Genomic DNA, 21,274 nt, shown 5'->3' on the forward strand with positions numbered 1-21,274 from the left:
ATAAGAAGTTTTGTAAAAAAAGTTTGGATGTAACCGTATACAGTCAAAAATTTTCAAGGTCAATTCTCTTGGAATTTTGAATAATTTACTATAAATCTATCTACTCTTTCATTTTTAAAGCAATTCAATTTAAATTTTGAGAATATGTTCTTTTTGATATCCCAGACAATTTCTAAAAAGCATAATAAAAAAAAGCAATGAAAATAATTTATGACAAAAATTAAAATAAAACAATTTTTTGTTTATACTTTATAAAATTAAAAAATCTGTTTCCTAAAGGTTGTTTAAAATTTATTTAAGGTTGCTCTGAAAAAGTTTTAATACAATTGCTCAAAAACTGAAGGAGGATATATACTTATAGGTAAATAGTTTTTTTTTTGCTGTTTTAATTTCCTCCTCCCATAAAGAACGCTCTAACTTTGAAAGCTTATATTTCAAAAGTTACTTTGAATTTTAACAAGCATTTAAAAGTAAAAAGTAGGTTATCAAATTATGTAAAAAAATTTAACTAATTTTGAATAAAAGTGCTTCAATCCCCTGTGCCCTTAAATTTGCTAAAGATGTTAGGTTAGAAATAGGGTATAGTTAGGTTTGGTTTATCACCAAGTTGTATGGCCCAATAAATTGATGTCTAATTAAAACTTGTTCCCAGATGAAAATGCCAGTCAATGTTGCTACAGCTTGTTGAAGGGGGAATGGGTCAAAGTTGCACTAAGACAAATTTGCATCAAGGATCAATTTTGCACAAAGGATCATTTTTGCAAGAGAGTAAAAAACAATACTAAAAAAAAAGGTAGATTAATAAAAAAAAATACTGACCAAGGGTAAGGGTTAGGGGTAACAGTGATAGTAAAAATTGAAATAAAATATATACTAACAAAAATTATTATTAAAATATAAAAAAAAATAAAAAATAAAAAGTTACTGACCAAGGGTTAGGTTAGGGGTGGGCACTGTTTTTCAATCAACGGGCCAAATCCTGAAAAATTTAGTCTTTTGCTTGGGCCGGAGCATTTCGAATTAGTGATTTACCTGATCCAGTATCCTGATCTAGCCAAATAATGACTTTTTAGATCCAAATCCGACTGGAAACTAATTTTAAGTCAAGATACGGATCCGGTCGGATTCTAATATAAATAAAATTTTTGGATCCAGCCAGAATATAATTTTGTGGATAAAGTTGATCACTTTTTTAAATCCTTCAAATTCAAAAAACTTTCTTGAGTCTGACAACTTAAGATGTAGATTTAGACATATCAGATTTTTAAATGATGTCTATAAATAGAATTGACATTGTAATTGACAAAGGTGTGTATGTAAAATATTGTACTTAAAAAAACATTTTGCTTGGGGTAATTTTACAACTAAGTTATTCCAACTAAGTTAGAACAACAACAAAATGTTAGGAGAAAATGATGTATTTGTTAGTACACATTAATTTATAAAATAGTTTTTTAGAAAGTTTTTGAAGTCAAAATTTACAGTTTTATTTTGTAAAAATATGTTACAAAGTTTTATAAAAATATTGTAATACTGACCATTTGCGAACCTGTATTTTTGTGTTTTTTTATTAAAAAGATTTGTATTTTTTTTAGGTATACAGCCACAAATTACAATAGTAATTTTTTTATAGTATGAACTTTTGTTGCATGGCAACTTTGAAAAATGCCTCCTTTATCATAGCATTCCTTTTGCTTGCTAGTACATTTAAACTAGCAGCAGCTGAAAAGCCAATTATTACAGGAGTAAGAATTAGTAAGTTAAGTTGGTATACTTTGTAAAGATAAAATTTATCTAAATGAATTTATTTGAGCTTTTTTTTGAGAAAAAAAACAAATATACCAAATAAAAAATTTGAAATATATTTAATATTTTGCAGTAAACTCAACAATTGAAGAACATGTGAAAGCCTCAAGTTCAGAAGAAGAATTACTACCAAAGTTTGAATCTGACCAGAAAACAGCCTTTTATCTTTATGGATATAACTTTACAGAAGACATGCTTGTAGTACTTACCTTAGAAAATATCCAAAAAAATCAAAAATGTGACAACATTGCAAGAACTAAGTCTTTTAATGTGGATTTTATTAATGAAAATGTTGCACATGTAGTTATGAGCTACCACCAGCCACCTAGATCTGGAAAAGTTTACTTGTGTGTATCAAGCAATGGTGGCCATTATTATCACATGGGTAGTGATCCATGGGTAACAACAAAAATTCAAATTGTCAATGATACCATTCCATTACCTTTAAGAGTAAGTTGTTTAAAAGTAGTGAATAAAAATAATTTTAAGTTAATAAAATAAGTTTAATTGTTTCATAGTTGATTGTTAAGGCCATAGGGAGGTCCAACACTTTTTTTTACAAAAATTAACTTAAGCTTTTATATTAAAGCTTTAAGTACAAACTACAAGCCAGTTTTTATAGAATTCAAAAATATCATCTAACTTAGAGATATTTGTAAAAAGTTTCCAATACAAACGTATGGAACGCAAATTTTTTGAGGTTAATTTTCTCAGAAATTTTAAAAACTATTAAAAATCTATCTCCTCCTTCATTTTTTAAGCAATTTTCTTCAAATTTTTAGGAAATGTTTCTTATACTATTATATATTATAAGAAAAAACTTTTCTTATGAATTTTAATAAATAAAACAACAAAAACTTTATGACAAAATTAAAAAAAAAAAATTCAAAAAACTTTTACAGTCTAAGATTTTTTAAATTCCAAAGTAACATTTTTTTTATTATTGTATAAAGATTAGACTGTAAAAGTGTAGAAGAAGATTGCTTGGAAAATGTAGGAGGAGATAGATTTTAAATGAAATAGTCTTTTTTTTGCTGTTTTACTTTTCCCTTCCCATAGGGAACCTATTATGCGGCCTGACTTTGACCTGTCATATTTCAAAAAATATTTCGATTTTTTTAAAACAGTAAAAAGCAACTTGAAGCTTAGTATAAACTGTACAAAATAAGATCAACTTGTAAAAAAACATGGCTCACCCCCCTATGGCCGAAATATATAAAATACAACCAACATAAAGTTTTTTAAATTTGGACAAATATTTTTGTTGTTAGCTCTACTTTTAATTTGAAAAGGTATTTCTAAAAATTTAGTTGATCATTTTTTAAGTATGAATGTGATGAAACTAGTCTGTTTTAAAAAAATTTATATGTATGTATTACATCGTATACATAAAAGTAGTATAATTTTATTTTAAAGCAGATTTAAAACTTGCTTATGATACAGAGTAAAACATTGTTTTTCGATTTAAATAGTTCTGTCATTTTTTTTAAATTTAATTTTTTTTGTTGTCAAAACAGTTTAATTATTTTTTATATAAAAAATATAACAAATTAAATTTTAAGTAATCCATAACTAAAACAAATTTAATACTTCTATTTAAAGTGTAGCTTGTATAATTATAAAAAGTTATATAGGTAACTTACACTAAAGTGTAAGTTATTTATTTAGCTGTGAGCTATAGTGTGCCTAGTTATTATTATTTGTTAATTAAAATATAATTTCTTTTAAGTTTTATACAAATAGTTCTTTTAATTTGGTAAATTGTTTTCTATATCCGCACTACATTTGAGTATTTTTTTAGTAAATAGTTCAAGGATTAAGTTAATTATTATAGAAGAAAAATATACATGAATTTATAAGAAAACTGTTTTCTATAAGTATTATTTTTTTCTTGATATTTATAGTTTATGGTCAACTAAATTCAAAACTATTTAAATATATTAAAACAGTAGGATTTATAAGTAATGTTTTTGTTTATTAACTTTTTAATTTTAGTTTTAAGTCTAAAAATTTGAAGATCCTAATTCAAATAATTTAGTCACATTTTATTTACTTTTAAATTTCTGATAAAACAACTATGAAAAAATTGCCTTCAGTTTGATTTTTCCTAAACACTTTCATAATTTTACTGTATTTCAGAAGTTGATTCGAGATAAACTTTAAATTAATTGTAAATTATCACATCATAAATACACATACTAGATTATGTTAAAATGTTTAAAATTATGGTGTGAGCCTTTATTTTTAACATTTACTTTAAGAATTAAAATATGTTGTGCTAAACAAGGGACACGTTCAATCATCCGCGTTAAAAATCCACCCAATCAAAATCTACCTAGTCAAATTCGAGAACCGCTTACCAATCAAGGGTTAGGGGTAACAGTGAAAGGAAAAAATAAATAAGAAGTAAATAAAAAAAGGCAAAAAATATATAAAACGAATCGATAAAAAAAAATTGGTGAATTTTGAACGCGGGTGGATTTTGATAGTATACCGCTAAACAAAGTTATGTAATTGTTTTTTTGGAGTTTAAAAAAAGAATTTACAAAACTTCTTATAATTACAAATAATACTTTCGTCTAAAAAATGAAAACTTAGTTTGTAATGAGTAATCTAAAACTTTATGTTAGTATTCAGATGAAATTAGTTTGACAATATTTTAATAAAAGCTTTGAACCTCATTTATTTATTGTTTGGAAAAGTTAAGACTGATTTATTTTGTAATAGATAAAACTAGATTTGGACAATTGGGTTTAATAAAAAAACTTAAGTAGTATAATACAATTTATAAAAACATGACAGATTTCTCTAATTGCTGTTTTGCTGGTATTGTCTGGACTGTTTTCTGGTCTTAATCTTGGTTTGATGTCACTTGACCCTATAGAATTGCAAATCATCATGTCATCTGGAACAAAAAAAGAACAAAAATTTGCTAAAAAGATTTACCCTGTGCGAAAAAAAGGAAACTTTTTATTGTGTACACTATTGCTGGGTAATGTTTTAGTTAACAGTACATTTACAATCCTTTTAGACGACTTGACTAATGGAGTTTGGGCTATCATAGGTTCAACTGCAGGTGAGTGGTTTGGTATTTGGCTGTATTGTTAGCTAAAGTGTCTAAAAATTAAAGTAATACAATGATAACTCATTTGTTCGAATAAAGTTTGCTATAAAAAACTTGTTATGTTTATTTGTATTAGTTCAGAAAAAAGTGGCTTGTTTAATCTTTTGGTATAGTTGTAAGTTTAAATGTGTGGCTTGATGGTGTGTGGGTCCTAATGATGACGTTAAAAACGCCTTGAGTTGAACGTTGCAAGATTGAAACCCTTATGGTTGACACTTATACAAAACAAATATTACTAGTTTAAATGTTATACTTAATACTTAAGTTTTTTATCATTAAAAAAATAACCAAACTATTTTTTGTTCGGTTTTTTTAATTTAGTGTAGTTTTTATAAGGCATTAACTACTAAAAAATAAAAATTATATCTAAAATAGTTTTGTCAAAATAAGTTTAAGCTGGTCTGTATGTTTCATAGCTTTTTGTGTTATTAAAAAAAATCTATTGAATACCAACTAAATTTATCTTTCTGACACAAAATTTAATTATATTTCTTTTTTTTAAATACTATATTTTTCATATTGAAAGTAGTTTTTAACTTTTTTGTGAATAAAAAGTTTATTCATAAACAGACAACAAAAGTTTAAAAATACTTAACTATTTTATATATACTGTTTTGTGTTAAAATTATATGAGACTTTTAGTATGAAAAACATAGTATTGCTCTGCTACCCTCATGACAGCATCACACGTTGCCACTGTTCTACAAACTTCCCAATGCAACATTATCACCTTAAATTTTCCCTCATACTTGTAAAATTCAAATATTTTTTGAAATTTTAACATAACTGCATTTTATAATATTAAATATAATGACAAAAACTACTTTTCTATACAGAAGCTAGCACAGACCATCACCAAAATTAAGTGGAAATTATTTACAAATTTTCAAAACTTGTCTTAATTTTTTTTTTCTTATTAAGTCGAAATCCTGCATAAGTAAAGTATTTTAAAACACTATTTAATTATATAAAGGCTCCCTTAAGTGTGAAGCTCTCTAGAAATCTCTCTAGAAATTATTTAAATCTCAATATATTTTAAAACACTCCATAATTTTTACTTTTGTTTAATTATTTTTATTCTTAGTAGTGTATATAGTTATCTTGAGCTCATGAAAGTTCCATTATGTTGTTTATTTTTGTTTAAGGTATTGTGGTTTTTGGAGAAATTTTTCCTCAAGCTGTTTGCTCCAGGTATGGCCTACATGTTGGAGCTTATACTATTTGGATAACAAAGTTTTTCATGTTTGTTACCTTTGTTTTGTCATGGCCAATTAGTAAGTTACTTGACATTATCCTTGGAAAAGAAATAGGTACCGTTTACAACAGAAAAAAGCTAATGGAAATGATTAAGGTAAGAGCTGATGTATATTTTGTATTTATAAAAGTATTTTGTTCAGCATATAAAATATTTTGTATTGAATTAATATATATTTTACTATGCACTAAAAAACTAACATGTACATAGTTTTACATTTCATTCTATATTTTTATGCAACCCTTCTTAACCAAATATTTTTTTTTGTTTAATAAAATCGTTTCACACTAAGGACTAAATCATTTAAAAAAGTATATTTGTAAGCAGCCTATATTTATGAACTTGTTATCAGTTGTACACAGCTTGTTCTTCACACTAGTAGTTCCCAATCATTTTAAAAACTGTGCATAGCATGTTAATTGGAAAAATTTATTGTGTGCAATTGACTAATAAATAATTACTTATTTAAAAAATATATGCATGTTTATTTATTTGTCTCTATATTACAAAGTATACTAACATTTTATAAGAAAAAAAAAAGCTTAAAAAACACCTACCTTAAATAAAAAAGAGTTTTTATCTACAGTTGCATGCTCAGAAACACTCACTGTACTTATTATAGATAATTTTTGACAGCTTAAATATTAATTACATACATATTTATAAAGTTTGTCATACTTTTTTTTTGTAATAAATTTTTGATCACAAAATTTATGCATTCTGATGAACACTTTAGACTCGTTTTAAATAAGCTAGCTAACTTTAATAGCTTTGTTAAACAAAAATATGATGTAAGGTTATAACTATTTTTATAAATGTTATACAGAAAATTTTTCACTTAATTTTTATTGAGTAAAAATTACAATCAAATATTAATCAGTAGGGTTCTTTTTCAACTAAAGTTGTTAATTTTAATTCAATACAAGATAAAAATGGCAGATTCATGATCCATATAATGATTTAAAAAAAGATGAAGTGAATATTATACAAGGAGCGCTTGAACTTAGAAGTAAGACTGTAAAAGAGGTAATGACTCCTCTCCAAAACTGCTACATGATAAGTATGAACTCAAAACTTGATTTTAAGGTAAGTAAAGTTATTAAAATACTTTATAGATTGCTTATACATTATCTTGTAATGCATATGCAAGTTTTTTTTATATATACACTTTTATCATACATTTTTTAATATAATGTTGTATTTCAATAGTTATTTTATTACTTTTATTAAATGTACACTTGGTATAAGCGTTATTTTTACATTTTAATCTGCTATTTTATTGTCATTAACGTAAACTAAGTTTAAATGTGACTAAAATACTTTATCAAGTTTTTGTTTATATAACTTAACAAACAGGGTGATTTCAATAAATAGTTTTTTTGTCCTTTTTTTTCTAGCTATTTAAAAACCAATTTATCTGCTTAATTTAAGGGACTAGTTTTAAAACACTGCAGCATATGTTCTATAACAAACCTATTTTTGCTATTTTAAGTTTTTAGTTTTTTTTTAAGTTTTGTATATGCAAAACAAAATTAAGTTTATTTACTAATGGTTCAATTAATAAAATACAATTTAGTTATATATTTTGTTAAATTTGATAAAATAAATTACGCACAAATATTTTTGTCAAAGGACCTGGTGGATAGACTTAACCAGATTATATCTCTACAGACACATTTGATTTGTGTATAACTGAACTTATAAGTTAAGTAATGATTTCAAGCTAGGTGTAAGTGGTAGTTTAAAAAAACCAAACTTAGGTTTTATTTTTGTTAAAAAACAATATTTTAAATCTAATTTATTTACTTTTTAATAAGTTTCTTTATTCATATCAAAATTACGATTATAATTTCAAAAAGACAATGCAAGAAATAATGCACACTGGTTTCACCCGCATACCAGTGTACGATGGAGACGACCGGGCCAACATCCAGTCCATACTGTTTGTTAAAGATCTGGCTTTTGTGGACCCCGAGGACGCCATACCTTTGCTAGCTGTTTGTAGGACCTATCAGCATCCCGTCAACTATGTCTTCAGTGATTCTACCCTTGATCAACTTCTAGAAAAGTTTAAAAAAGGTTATTTGCTTATGTCAATTTAAGCATTGAGTTAAAATTGTTAGTGCTTTATAATTTTTTACTAAATATTTTGTGACTCAATTTTTATTTGTAGTTACACATCAATTTAAAAATAAAACTCATAATAAAAATTAGAATAAAGTTAATAAAAAACAATATAATATACAACTGTTTAAGATAACCATAGTCCATGAATAACAACTTTGTTCAATTTAATGTATTGGGCAACTGGTTAGTTTCAAAACTGTATCAAAATTTTAATGTAAGATCTTCAGTTAATACTTTCAAAGAGAGATGCAAAAATTATAATGATTTCTTTTTAGAAAAAATATTATACTCAATTTGCTAATTACATTTGAAAATTTAAATTTTTCTGTCAACTTTGCAGAAGTTTCCTAAACTGTCATGCACATTAAGTACTTAATAATTTAAACTGTTTGAAAAGTTTTATGATGTGATTATGACGCAACAGGCGCATTCCATATGGCTATCGTGCAGCAAGTGAACAACGAAGGTCCGGGCGATCCTTTCTACGAAGTAATCGGAATTATTACGCTGGAAGACGTCATCGAAGAAATTATTAAAGCTGAAATTGTCGATGAAACTGATCAGTACAGTTGAGTTTTTGTTTTATTACACATACGAAGTATTAAAAAGAATGGCGTAGTGTTACATTATAAACGTGAAAATATATTTGTCACAAAATATTAAGCTTTTACTCTTTGTATACTTTATAAACTAATAAAAAGTTTTGAAATAGGTTTTATAAGGTAAATCTGCTTATTCATATCGCAAGGTTATCTAACTAGTGTTAAAATACTTAATTATAGTAAAACACTAACATCTGTTCAAAAAAAAAATGTAAAAAAATGTGGCATCCCTGTATTAAAGTAATAAGATGAAAAACAAATTTTAAATAGAAATTAGTTAAACATCGTTTAAAAAAATTAAAACTACATCACTGTGAATTTTGTACAAATAAAGTAGTAAACACTTTCTTGAACAGCGGACAACAGATCAAACACGCGAAATGACATGAGGCATGCGCTGCCTCAAGACCTCACTCTGTTTAATTCGCACAATGACAGTGTCAGATTAATCACTCCTCAGCTCACTTTAGCTGCCGTTCGATATTTACAAGCAGAAGTTGACCCTTTCAAACAAATTTCCGAAAAAGTTCGTTTTCTTTATGTGTTTTAAAATTTTAAGGCTTTACATAGTTTCAAAATAAAATATATTGTATTCAAATACTTACATACTTACTGAGTGTTGGTTTTTACTAAAGAGTATTATAAAATTGAAGAATTTTTTACATTTTGTACTTTTTTTAAAATTATGCACTTTTTGATATCATATAATAATAATTTTTTTTTAAGTAAAACATTGAAATACCTAAAAACAACTTATTTATAAGTTTTTCCTTTATTTTATAATACTTTTAACTTGTTATACTTATGATTCTTTAATAAAATATTTAAAAAAGTTCTTACGTTTGTCTGGTATATATTTTTCAATGGATTTTATTGTCAGGTGCTTCTCAGACTTTTAAATCAAAACGTTTTAGTGGAACTAGAAAAAAGAGAACTAGAAAAGTTTCCAGAAAAGCAGTTCATTTATAAAAAAGGAGTTCCAAGTGACTACTTTGTTCTCATATTGGAGGTTTTAATATTTGTTTCTTCACCAAATTATACTTCTAAAAATTAATAAATTTATATGTTAAAGCTGTTTATTTATTAAATTTACTTGGAAAGTTTTTAGTAGTTTAGAAGAAAAAAATTTGCATTCTAATTACCTTCATAATTTTTTGATTTGTATTTGAGTTTTATCCTGAATTTGTTTATAGATTGGTACTATTGAAATAAAAAAATTGAGTAGTTATTTTTTTAGATAAAAAACTTGAAATATTTTTTTTTTAATTTTCAGTCACCTCTCGCGAATCTACGCACTTGTTTGGTTACGCATTCTCGTTTAGTTACGCATTTTAAAATTCTAAAAAAAATTAAAATTCTTTAATATTGTAAACTTATTGTATATTTGAGTTAATAATATGTTTAATTTATTATAATTAATTTTAGACAACAAATCTTTTCTATATTTGTTTAGACTTTGTTACATTATGTTCCTTGACGGTGGGATAAAAATTTAACTGTGCCTCAGTGTAATGAACTCCATGACAATGCTCTTTATACTTTAGGTGTCTTAGCCCCTTTTTATACCTTTAAATCAAACAAGGTCAATGTTCAATTCCTCACAATATTTATGGCATAAAATTTAATTTCTTCTCATTAAGTATCTTATTTTTAGCTAATATGTTCCTTGCCCACCCAAGATTAAACTTGACCTGCATGGTATTAGACAAGTTTAATTTTAGGTGGAAAAGGAACAAAGTAGAAAAAGATACTTTAGATACACATTAACAATTTTAATAAAAAACTTTTCAAATATATGTACAACTTGATTGAAAACTATTTTTGTAAACAAAAAAAGTGAAAAAGTTTCCAAACTAAATCTAATCAAGTGCATTATAAGTAAACATGCAATATATTAGATATATTTGCTACCTCTAGTTTAGTTACGTTCTCTCGTTTAGTTGTGTACTTTTTTGTGGACACAATGTGCATAGATTCGCGATAGCTTACTATATTAGTATTTTGTATTAAAAAAAACGGGTTATTCTTTGAATTTGTTGTGTTTAGAAACTTTCAAAAATTAATTCTGACCCGTTCCTATTTTTATATCTACAAAATATTTAAATTAGCATGCTTTGTTAACTCATTTTGGATATATTTGACATAATGAAAAATTAATAGGGCACTGTAAAAGTTCAAGTTGGTAATGAACAGTTGAATTTTGAAAGTGGACCATTTACTTATTATGGAAAAACTGCTTTGAGTCAAAGTGAAGGCAGAAAATCAGTGGGCTTAAATAATACAGGTTTGTAAAATTATTTAGATTGAAAGGCAAATACTAAAAATTGAATAAATAAAAATGGATACATATTTATTTTTTTGGCAGATTAAGCATTTAGTTATTATAAAGTTTTATAGTGTTTCAAACGATTGGCTGTTAAAACCAAAAAACAAATGAAACATTTTATGCAACATTACTTAAGTGTCGTTGACTAGCTAAACTGATTTTTTGTATTTGAAAAAATATGATAAAAGTTTTCAGCTACACAATTAGTTTTGTCTTTACTAAATAGTTTGCGTCTAATCAGCCACCTGAAAACATATTCCTAAAGTATTTTTATATCAGTTTATAAATAAGATTTAAATTAAACTTAAATTCTTTTTTTGAATACAATTGTATGTTATATTGTTACAACTTATACATGTATTAGTTAGTTCAAATTTCACTAGTTAAACTAACTGGAAATACTTAATGCGGTGTGTGATGACATTTTGTTTTCTTTTACTATATGATAAGTTAATTAAATGCATGACCTGCTTTAAGACCATCATATTGAAGTAATAAGTTTACGTATTATACACGAATTATAGTTACCGAGTTACAACTTTGTAGTTTAACTTTTTCATTCTCTGAATTTTTATAAGCATTTGCATTTTTTAATGTGTTTTTAGTTAGTAATTGAAGCATAAGAATTATAGTAAAGCTGTTTTGAGTTTTTTTTTCTGTTCTAAATAAGTTCTTATATGTATAATAAATAACCAGTTGCTTCGTTATTAGAAGCATTTTGTTCCATCGTTTTCACCCAACAGCAATCGATAAAATAAGGGACGACCGAGCCAAGTTCCAATTAAGTTTCATTTTTTCGCTAATTAACTCGGGTAGATAATTGCAATTAACCTTGAAAGCGCCAAACCGAAACATGGAGCGCACGTGCGAAGTGCAAACTGTTTGTTGATAGCACCATCACGTTTTGTTTATGAGCCACCAATCACCAATTGTGGTTTTCACCTGATCGGCAAATCGAATCTCCAGTTCAGTTTGCTTCAAGCTCGCATTTGGATTTTTTTTTGACCAATAAAAAAAGCGTTTGTTTGGTGATAATGCTTGTTTGTAATTGTGTTTATGCTTATGTTGACTTGACCTTGGATTACGCGCCAACTGCCACCGCACATCGGCGTGTTAAAATATTCGTTTTTATGAGTGACCATCGGAAATATAGTTTATTAAGTTAAACGCTTGTAAAGTATTTTTTATTTATCAGGATATACTAAAGTTTAAAAGTTATAAACACTTGCTTTGTTTAATATAGTATTTGTTTAGTTTCCTTCCCAGCTGCGCTGTCTTGTGCGCAGTGTTTATAAATTAATCATGAAGTTTTTAAAACAATTATGTTTTAAAACTAAAACTCCATACAGCAACAGCACTAACTTTGTTTTTGCAAGTCAAATATTAGCAAACTACTTTTTTTGATTTCTTTGTTGCTATCAAACTACTGCTTGTTGTATAAGTTATATTGATTTAAAATAAGTTTTAATTTATCAAAAATAATTTAAACAGAAGTCAAGCGTCCATCTCAGGACCGGTCCGCTTTCAAGCCAGATTTTTCATTGATAGCTCACGAAGATGTAAAGTATATAAAAGTTTGTTTTATGTTTTTAATTTTAGAAGTTCTAAAATTTTAATAATTTTCGAGAAGTTGAATTTAATTATCTGATTTTCCAACTGGTCTATATTTACTAGAATACGGCTAAAAATACACATTTGATATCATTCGCCTGATGTTCAAAATTTTTGCATTTGAATTGACTTATATTATCAAAAATGATTTTTTGTATGTTTGTATATAAATTATTTGTTTTTACTTTTGTTAAACCGAATTTTAATTAAGAAGAGTAAAATTAAATTGTTTTTATGGTTGGAACTTGGTGTAAAAATGATTTTTGTTTATTTCAAATTCATAATGTCATGTTTTAATTTATACATAAAAATTCTAAAACTTTTAGTTAAATTTTACCTCAAGTTTCTAATATTGCAACATTAACTTTCACGTTGACACCCAACTTTCAACAAGCATCTGAAGGATTTTGTTTTTTGTTATTTTTTAACTATACTTATATATAATTTTTACTATTTATTTTTGCTTTTAATAGATAGCTTTAAATTTAAATGTCTGTACAATATTGTATTAAAAACACAAAATTTAAAATCTACTGTTTGTTACCCAACTAAGCTTTTAGATTCTTACAATATAGTTCTGTATACATTTATATGTACACTAATTTCGTGCCAAATAAATATTAATTTTGAGAAATACTCGATTAGAAAGCTTCAAATATGAAACTTATGTAAAATCGGTGTTTTTTTATTTTTATTTATTTATTACATGCTGCTTTGCTTTGTTTATAAAGTATTGAGCACTTTAAACCAAATTTAAACGAATCAACATATTATCTTTATTTATATATAAATGTTGAAAACATGAAGATAAAATACGACTTGGAATTGCAAATATTTTGCCGACCTAAACCAAAAAAAGACTTTTAAACTTTACACCGTACAGAAATTTGAAATAAAAAAAATTAAATTGAATTAAAAACCCTGCTTAAATTTTTCTATTTTCAATAACTAATAACCTAAAACCTTGGGTGGACAAACTGAAGTTCTACGGCCCGCTATGTATTTTTCAGCTAAAAACATAATTTTTTTAACAGTCAAAACCATTTTTGTAGTAAAATATTACGATTAGACTCTTCATTAAAAATACTCGTTTATAATTTTTGCATATATTATCACATTATTGTTTAAAAATAGTATTTTTTTCAACATTTAGTATAAATATCTCAAATATCTGCGGCTTGCGAAAGACTTTTTCTATAAAAATCGGCCTGTTACTTAAAAAGAACTTCTGTGCTGACCCCTGATCTGTTACAAGAGTAAATAAAACAACACACAAAAAACAACATAGTATACTTGTATATTTGCATTTTAATAATAAGCTAGCTTATGCTAATTAATTTTGTTTATCTACGTCATCGTTGTAATTTGTTTATTTGTAAATAAACAAGTTAATTTTTTTTTATGTTAATAAACTTTACTTTATTCGAAAAATATGCGTAAAAGAATTATATATCTAACTTGTTTAAGTAAAAAGGCCTAGTATAATAAGGGTGAATCTAATTTGCATTTTTGCTGAGTCAACAAAAAATGATTTTTATGTTTATATTTAATTTTAGTTCTTAAAAAAATATTTTTTTGACCAATTTTTTAAATTTTTGGGTAAGGCGGGTTAGAGATAAGGGTATAAAAAAAAATAAAAACATATTTAGACTCAGCAAGTATGAAAATCAGACTGACCTTTTAGTATACTTTCAAATAAAAAGCAAAAAAAACTTATTTGAATATAAAATCAAGTTCTCTGAATTTATTGATAATGTTTTTACTTGAGTCTTTTCTATCTAAGCACTACACAATTCCTTTCGGAATTTTTAATTTACACAATGCTTACATCTTCGAGTTTTATGTAAGCTTATAAAATATTCATTTTATTACCATTTTTTATTTGAAGTTGTGGTTTTATCCTGTTTTACTATCTATTAAAACTATATAATAAAGTTAATTTTTAGATTTGTATGTTTATAGGTTATTTAGTCTTTTTTATAAATTATATATAATAAAAAAGGGAAAACTTGGAGGTCCTCTTTAAGTTTTCAGCCTTACAATTTTTGTTTTATTATTAATACTGTAGTCACACTGACTTATATAATACGAGTGCTATTAGATTTATTTATGAAAGTAAATTATTTTTACAACGATAAGCATATTTCTTTATTTAATTTTTATGTCATTATACCATAGCAAACTAGTAATATTTTAGTATGCATTATATTTTTTTAGCTTTATTTCGTGTAATACGATAAGTAAAACAAATCAGTATTTTTAGTAGGAGTCATAGTAGTTTTAAAGTTCATTTGTTGTTCATCCGTTGAATTTAAAGTTTTAACTTAATATTTAATACATTATTCTAAAAAGTAATTATTTTTTGCAACGGTATTTATCATTTTTGTTATTTTGTTTTGCTAACATTATATAACCGACCTTAAGTAGATTTCTTTAGTTTCACTGCTTTATAGTTAGTATTTAAATACTTTATTATTATACCTATATGTACAAATTAGTCGTTTCCTCTGTTTGTCAATAGAATTTTATTTTTGTTTTTAGCATTGGATTATTTAAATTTTAATTGTTAATGAAATACGAACGAATGTACTAGGTTAGCTGCTTTGCTTCCAATTGTATTTACAAAACGTCTAACAAAGAATCGTTAATATTCTGAACAAAAGCAATGATGTTTGAAAAATTATCGTTTAATACTATTTTATTGTAAGCATCGCTTTGTATAAATATTTACACAATGATACTTGTTATTGTAAACACCAAAGTGCAATATTTGTCATATAAATATTCGTAGTTACTTGGATTTACATAAATTTTATCAGAATTAAGTTTATAAGTAGATATCAAAAGTATACAATAAAATAATCGGAGTTTAACATGTTTTATTTCCTAATAACTAATTAAATTGTATTTTTCAAGTTTTTTGTGAATTTACAATCGGTATATTTAACTACAATAATTGTATTTTATAATATTATAGAAGGTTTAATGTAAAAATTTATAAAGTATAAAATAAAAAATTCACAATTTAAAATTGAAAATCTCTAGTAACACACATTAATAATAAGTAAGTTTTTTTTATAGTTAATTTGGCACCCGGTATACTCAGCTAAAAAAAATTATATATGTTTTTTTCAATCTAAACTGATATTTTATTTAGTTAAATTTTCAAACTTGTAGTAATGTAGAATAAAGTTACTAATACTAATTCAAAAAGTATATTTTTATTTAAATTATTTGTTTTGTTTTTTTTCAGTTAACTAAGTAGTTGGTTTTTTTTTATCTCCTAAATATATAGGTAATTTTTAGTAAAACTTTAGTTCTTTGTCAATATACTATTTTTGGATAAGTTTTGTTGATATAAGTAACATATTTATTCCTACTAGATTCTCAAAAGCAATTTTAAACTATTGTGTTTGAAAATTTTTAGTTAGAAAAATTAGAAAGTTTATACTGCAGTTCATTTATTAAAAACTAATTTGTAGTAAAATGAAGCTTTAGTTTCAATAATATCTAAAATTTTATGCAGTCCATCTTCACAATCAACTAGCTATTTACAGATAGCGCTGACTATTTTGTAGGAAAAATCCTAAAATAAAGCTTTTGAAGATAATTCAATAAAACTTTACTCATGTTACAACCTTTAAATTTTTTGGAATTCAAATAAAGCTAATTTAAACTTCTGAAAACCGTGTTTTAAAGAGTTAATTAAATTCGTATAAATTACAATTTAAATACTGTAAAAAAGTTCAGTAACCTTACTGATATTTTTTATATGATGAAAACAATTTGTATAGTACTTTTCTTTATTCAACTAAATGTTTCTCTGTTTTAAACAAGTTAACACACTTCCACGGAGTTCTGTAAAAATAAATACTGCAATAGAGAAACAAATATTAGATTAAATAAATAAAAGTACTGTGCAAATTGTTTTTGTTATATATTCCAGCGAACTTGCTTCGTTATTAACAAACCTTTAGCTTGTAATTTAGAATATTTTTGTTACATATATTAACTTTTTCTTCAATAATTAGTAAGACTTATTTTCACTTAATGCAATTAGGTTACTAAAACTACAAGTTAATAAATAATACTACAGCAATGCACGACACATAAAGTTAATTACCACATTTTTATTGAAAAATTAACAAATATTAACCCAAAATCATAAAACTAATTTTCCAAAACTTGATTACTTTATTTTAGATGATATATTATTATTAAGATAATAGAAACTTTTGTGATAATTTCATAACAAATATCATACGGCATACGTCATGATAGTTATCAATTTTACAATGTCTTATGAGATTCGATTGACAATGATAAGCACTTTATTATACAACTTTATGATATAAGAAACCGTTTGAAGCAAATCATATGGTCAGTTATGTAAGACAAAGGTGTTTTGTTACGAAACTTATAATGGGTGTTTATAGTCTTATCAAAATATTATGACATAGTTTGCTGATAATATGATTTATGTAATAAATGTTTTTAATGATACTAAGCTCAATTTCCGATTAAAGTTGTTTTTTCACACGAAAAATAATACAAGTTTATAAAATAATTGGTCAAGTTTCAATATTTTTGATGAAATAAACTTTAGCACCAAAGTTAGAGTAGTTTCTAGGAAGTTGGCATAAAAATATTATTTTATTACGTTTGATGTCCCTTATAATAAATTTGATACAAAGTGTATTGAAATTAACGTCTTTCAATTGAACTAATTTAAACTTTCTTTTATCTTAAATGGTGTATACTTTAAAAGCGATGAGTGTTTAGCTCGAAAACAACTTGCTCAAAACAAAATAAATTAAACTTTTCATGATCAAATGTTTTGAAATATGTTCTTAATTTTGTATTTTGCACACAATAATGATGATTTGAAAGTTATTCGAATACAATGTTGCCTTTAAAGAGCATTTTGAAGCTCTTATACTTTAATTTTTCAAAAATATTTTTCTTAAACTCGTGTTCACCAGTCTTTAGAGCGTAGACTATTTTTTGGTGAGTTCAGCCCGTTGACTAGAAAAGTTTACCATCCATAGTATAGAAGCAAATCTTACTTTTTGTAAACAATGCCCTTAACCCCTATGCTCTAAATAGACGCACAAAAGTTCTTAGTATGAGAACAACTAATAGTTTTAACCTACTTTTTTATAATTGTCCAACTCACTTTTTAAACAGATAACGTGGAAGCAGTTTGAAAAAGCGTTGAAAACCACGCAGATGTCTGGAAGCATGTCGCTGAAGGCAAGTGCTGGTCTGAACGAAGACGATGTTTCCATCTCACTTTCCTCTACTCATTTGTTAGTTGTTTTCTGCAGACACAACTAATATTAATAAGTTAAAGTAGAAACTTTTTATGGTATTGATGCCTAGTTTAATGTAGTCCAAACCTATTTAAAATCTTTTTTAATCCTTTTAGATTTTTAAATGTTATATACAAAAAATATGTGATTCTTAATGCTTAACTATTTTAAACGTTTTACTAATAACATACCTTAAATATTTTTTTTAAAGATAACTTTATTTATACTTTAAAACTGAGTTAGCATACAACCTAGTATTAGAATATAAAGTTGTTGTTGTCGATTAATCTATAAAAACTTTTCTAGCGTTAATAAAGCACTTTTTTATTTAAGCTACAGAACAGGCTGGTAAAGGTGAGAATATGCTTTTTATTTTTCACTTACACTCTTTTTTATACTTTTTGAATGCAACATAAAATCACTGATTTATCAAAACATTTTTATTCGTTTACTGCACAAGAATTTACAATGCATATAAATTTTAACTAATCATAAGTATTTTAAAGCCCACACAATTATTTTTATAATTATTTAAATTAAATCAAAATCAAGAATACTATTTAGATATTATCATCAAGTTATAATTTTTATTACTAACTTTCCAACAGTAGTTTTACTGTTTGACAGTTTTGAATCCAATGAAATAATTACGTAATGATCAATATTTATACTCTATTTATTTCTTAATACTTAATTTCAGTATATAACTAAAATATATAAAGTTTGTTTAGTATTGAAGCAGAAAAAACAAATGACAGCTTAATATTTTAAAATTTATTCAAACAGTTGTTAATTTTTTGCTTATTCAAAAATTATTCTATCTTATATATCAGCTCTTTGGCTATAAAAATAAAACAAATAATTTTTTTCCCAGTTTTACTAAACATACAAATGTAAAATTTTTATTGCATAAAATTGTCTCCAAAACAATATTTTTAATAAAGGATAATTGAAGCTTTAGTTTTTTGCAATATCATACCATTTGTGATGCCCTTAGATTATAAGTCGATTTATAGTGTAACTTTCGTATTTATAACTAGATTCATATTGAGTCTAATCAAATTTTTGTATAGTAAAGTATTATTTGTTTATAAGTTTTCGATCAATTTTAAAAAATTAAAATGTTTATATTGTTTGTGTTTATTGTTTTTTTTTTATCAGTCGAACTATATTTAATTTAATAAACTTTAACAAAGTTAGTTCTTATAAAAAGTGCAGCCTAAATAAAAAGATTATCTCTATCATATTATAAACTGAGTTCGTTTATAACATGATTTATGAACAATAAAAGATCAAGAAAATTATGTTAAAAGAATATTTTTTATTTTTAAACAGTATAAATAAATGTTTTATAAATAAGTTAGATTGAAAAAAGTTTAAAAATTTTATGTCTTAAACTTTTCTTTAAATGTTTTGGTTACAATTTATATAAATTTTCAACATAAAGATAGTGATTTAAATACAAAGTTTAAACAATTTCACATTGAATATTCAACAGATGTTTCAATTTTACTTGGACCGTTTTCATAATAAAATGTGTTTTTATATAAGATCTGATTTTATGAAATTATCGTTAAGTATTAAATGTAGTTTTGTATTATCATAAAGTATTAAAATCTCTTAGCTAAATTTTCAATATGTACTCCTATCAAATTTTTTTTACTCAACTGGTGTTTTTATGACGATTCACCCACGTGACAGATCTCCTTCCCGCGAAAAAAACGAGGAGGACGATCAGCACCTAGTGGTGACGACCAACTCGACTTCGGCGCTGCTGACCACCAACCCGCACCACCGCCACAAGTACCTCAAAGACCAGAACAAGTCCATGTCCTCCGACCAGCTGCGCGCCCTCGCTCAAACCTACAGCAAAGTGGCCGGCGATCGTCTGCGGCCCAGTCACCTGCAGAAGGAGCATCCTGCCCTGGTTGCCCAGGCAACAAGCAACCAAGATTCTGACAAAGATCCGTTGCTCGAGCCGAAGAAGAGAGGGAAGGCCGAACTCGATCAGACGCTGGCTCCCGTCGCTGGTCCGCCCCGTTTGTTGCACAGTGATGATGAAAGTATTGTGACGTCATATGCAAACTCCAACAACAATAATCAAGTTCAAGCAGCCAATCAGCTCCAAGATGACGAAATTGGCGAAAGAACTTCTTTCGTTGTTGGCTCGATCGGCCGCTGATTGTTTTTATTAGTTTTTAAGCATTTGATTCGTTTGCAAGTTTATTTTTTTAAACCTTTTTTTCATGAGACTGAACTACAAGCATCGTCTGTTGGCCAGCAACCAGCTAGCATTTTTTTAAATTTAAAAATGATTCTTAAAAAGTAATTGGCGCTAAGCTGCTACATTCGATTAGTTTTAAAGCATAGAGCTTTTGATGTTACTAAAGCATTTTAGCTAAAATAACTTTTGTTTTCAATGCAGTTCTCTAAAGTGCAATTGGTGCTCAAATTTAAACTTTATATCAAAAAAAAAACTTTTAAGTCTAAACTTTATTAGTAGGAAATTAATCTTAGGCATAACAAAAAGAACGGAACTTAAAACTAAAAGAAAAAATAACTGTTTTGTGTCATTTTAATAAGATAGCATGATCTACTTTTGTTGCAATTTTTTCTACTAATAAATTGCCTTTTTCAAAATTTTAGCGGCAAAAGAACTTTTTTATGAATACTTTTTTCTATTTTTAGGTGTGATTTTTATTTAAATAATACAAAAGTCGATCTCGTTTTTTTTTACTATCGTGTTGTAAACTTAAATCCGTCAAATTTTTGTCAAGAATAACCGCTCTAAAAGAATGACGTTTATTTAGTCTATTTCTTTATTATTAAACGAACTAAAATTGATATTTTGTACTTTTTAACTAAAAACTAGCAAAAATATTGTTTTAACTTAATCTAAGTTTAAAAGATAAATATAAATGAATAATTTGAATTTTATTATGTGTCTGCACTGAAAATATTTAAAACCTTGAGTTAAACACTAAGTATATAGACCATTAAGTTTTTTCCTTGTTGAACTTATATAAAGCACTGTTTAATGTAAATAGATGATAATAGTTAATATTTTATTAAGCTAGTTTTTATTAATCATTCTAATAAAATGTTAGCCTC

The 21,274-nt window shown here is 25.8% G+C and overlaps 1 protein-coding gene across 2 annotated transcripts; it reads left to right on the top strand.

Annotated features, from left to right (window-relative positions):
- Positions 1–1,600: 1,600 nt before the first annotated feature.
- On the top strand, positions 1,601–20,943 carry LOC145838631 (metal transporter CNNM4-like). 2 transcript variants are annotated; one of them, XM_082946254.1, is made up of 14 exons: positions 1,601–1,755; positions 1,880–2,256; positions 4,609–4,882; positions 6,076–6,281; positions 7,125–7,271; positions 8,045–8,264; positions 8,737–8,880; positions 9,271–9,440; positions 9,795–9,923; positions 11,075–11,198; positions 12,732–12,814; positions 18,039–18,160; positions 18,497–18,517; positions 19,865–19,951. In XM_082946254.1, the coding sequence occupies exons 1-13, from the start codon at positions 1,635–1,637 to the stop codon at positions 18,513–18,515; spliced, it is 2,136 nt and encodes a 711-aa protein (XP_082802380.1). In that variant the 5' UTR covers positions 1,601–1,634; the 3' UTR covers positions 18,516–18,517; positions 19,865–19,951. The 2 variants fall into 2 exon arrangements, with proteins under 2 accessions (XP_082802380.1, XP_082802379.1); XM_082946253.1 differs by lacking the exon at positions 18,497–18,517 and having other exon boundaries at positions 19,865–20,943.
- Positions 20,944–21,274: the final 331 nt, after the last annotated feature.

This window comes from Thalia democratica, chromosome 6 (genome assembly GCF_965202585.1).
Source record: "Thalia democratica chromosome 6, ktThaDemo2.hap1.1, whole genome shotgun sequence".
Lineage (NCBI taxonomy): Eukaryota > Metazoa > Chordata > Thaliacea > Salpida > Salpidae > Thalia > Thalia democratica.

Bases quoted from the DNA above. Each gene is read 5' to 3' on its own strand.
- LOC145838631 (XM_082946253.1), top strand. From the start codon at position 1,635: ATGAACTTTTGTTGCATGGCAACTTTGAAAAATGCCTCCTTTATCATA. The intron at 7,272-8,044 runs GTAAGTAAAGTT...AATTTCAAAAAG, and splicing joins ACTCAAAACTTGATTTTAAG to ACAATGCAAGAAATAATGCA. The intron at 8,265-8,736 runs GTTATTTGCTTA...ATGACGCAACAG, and splicing joins TCTAGAAAAGTTTAAAAAAG to GCGCATTCCATATGGCTATC.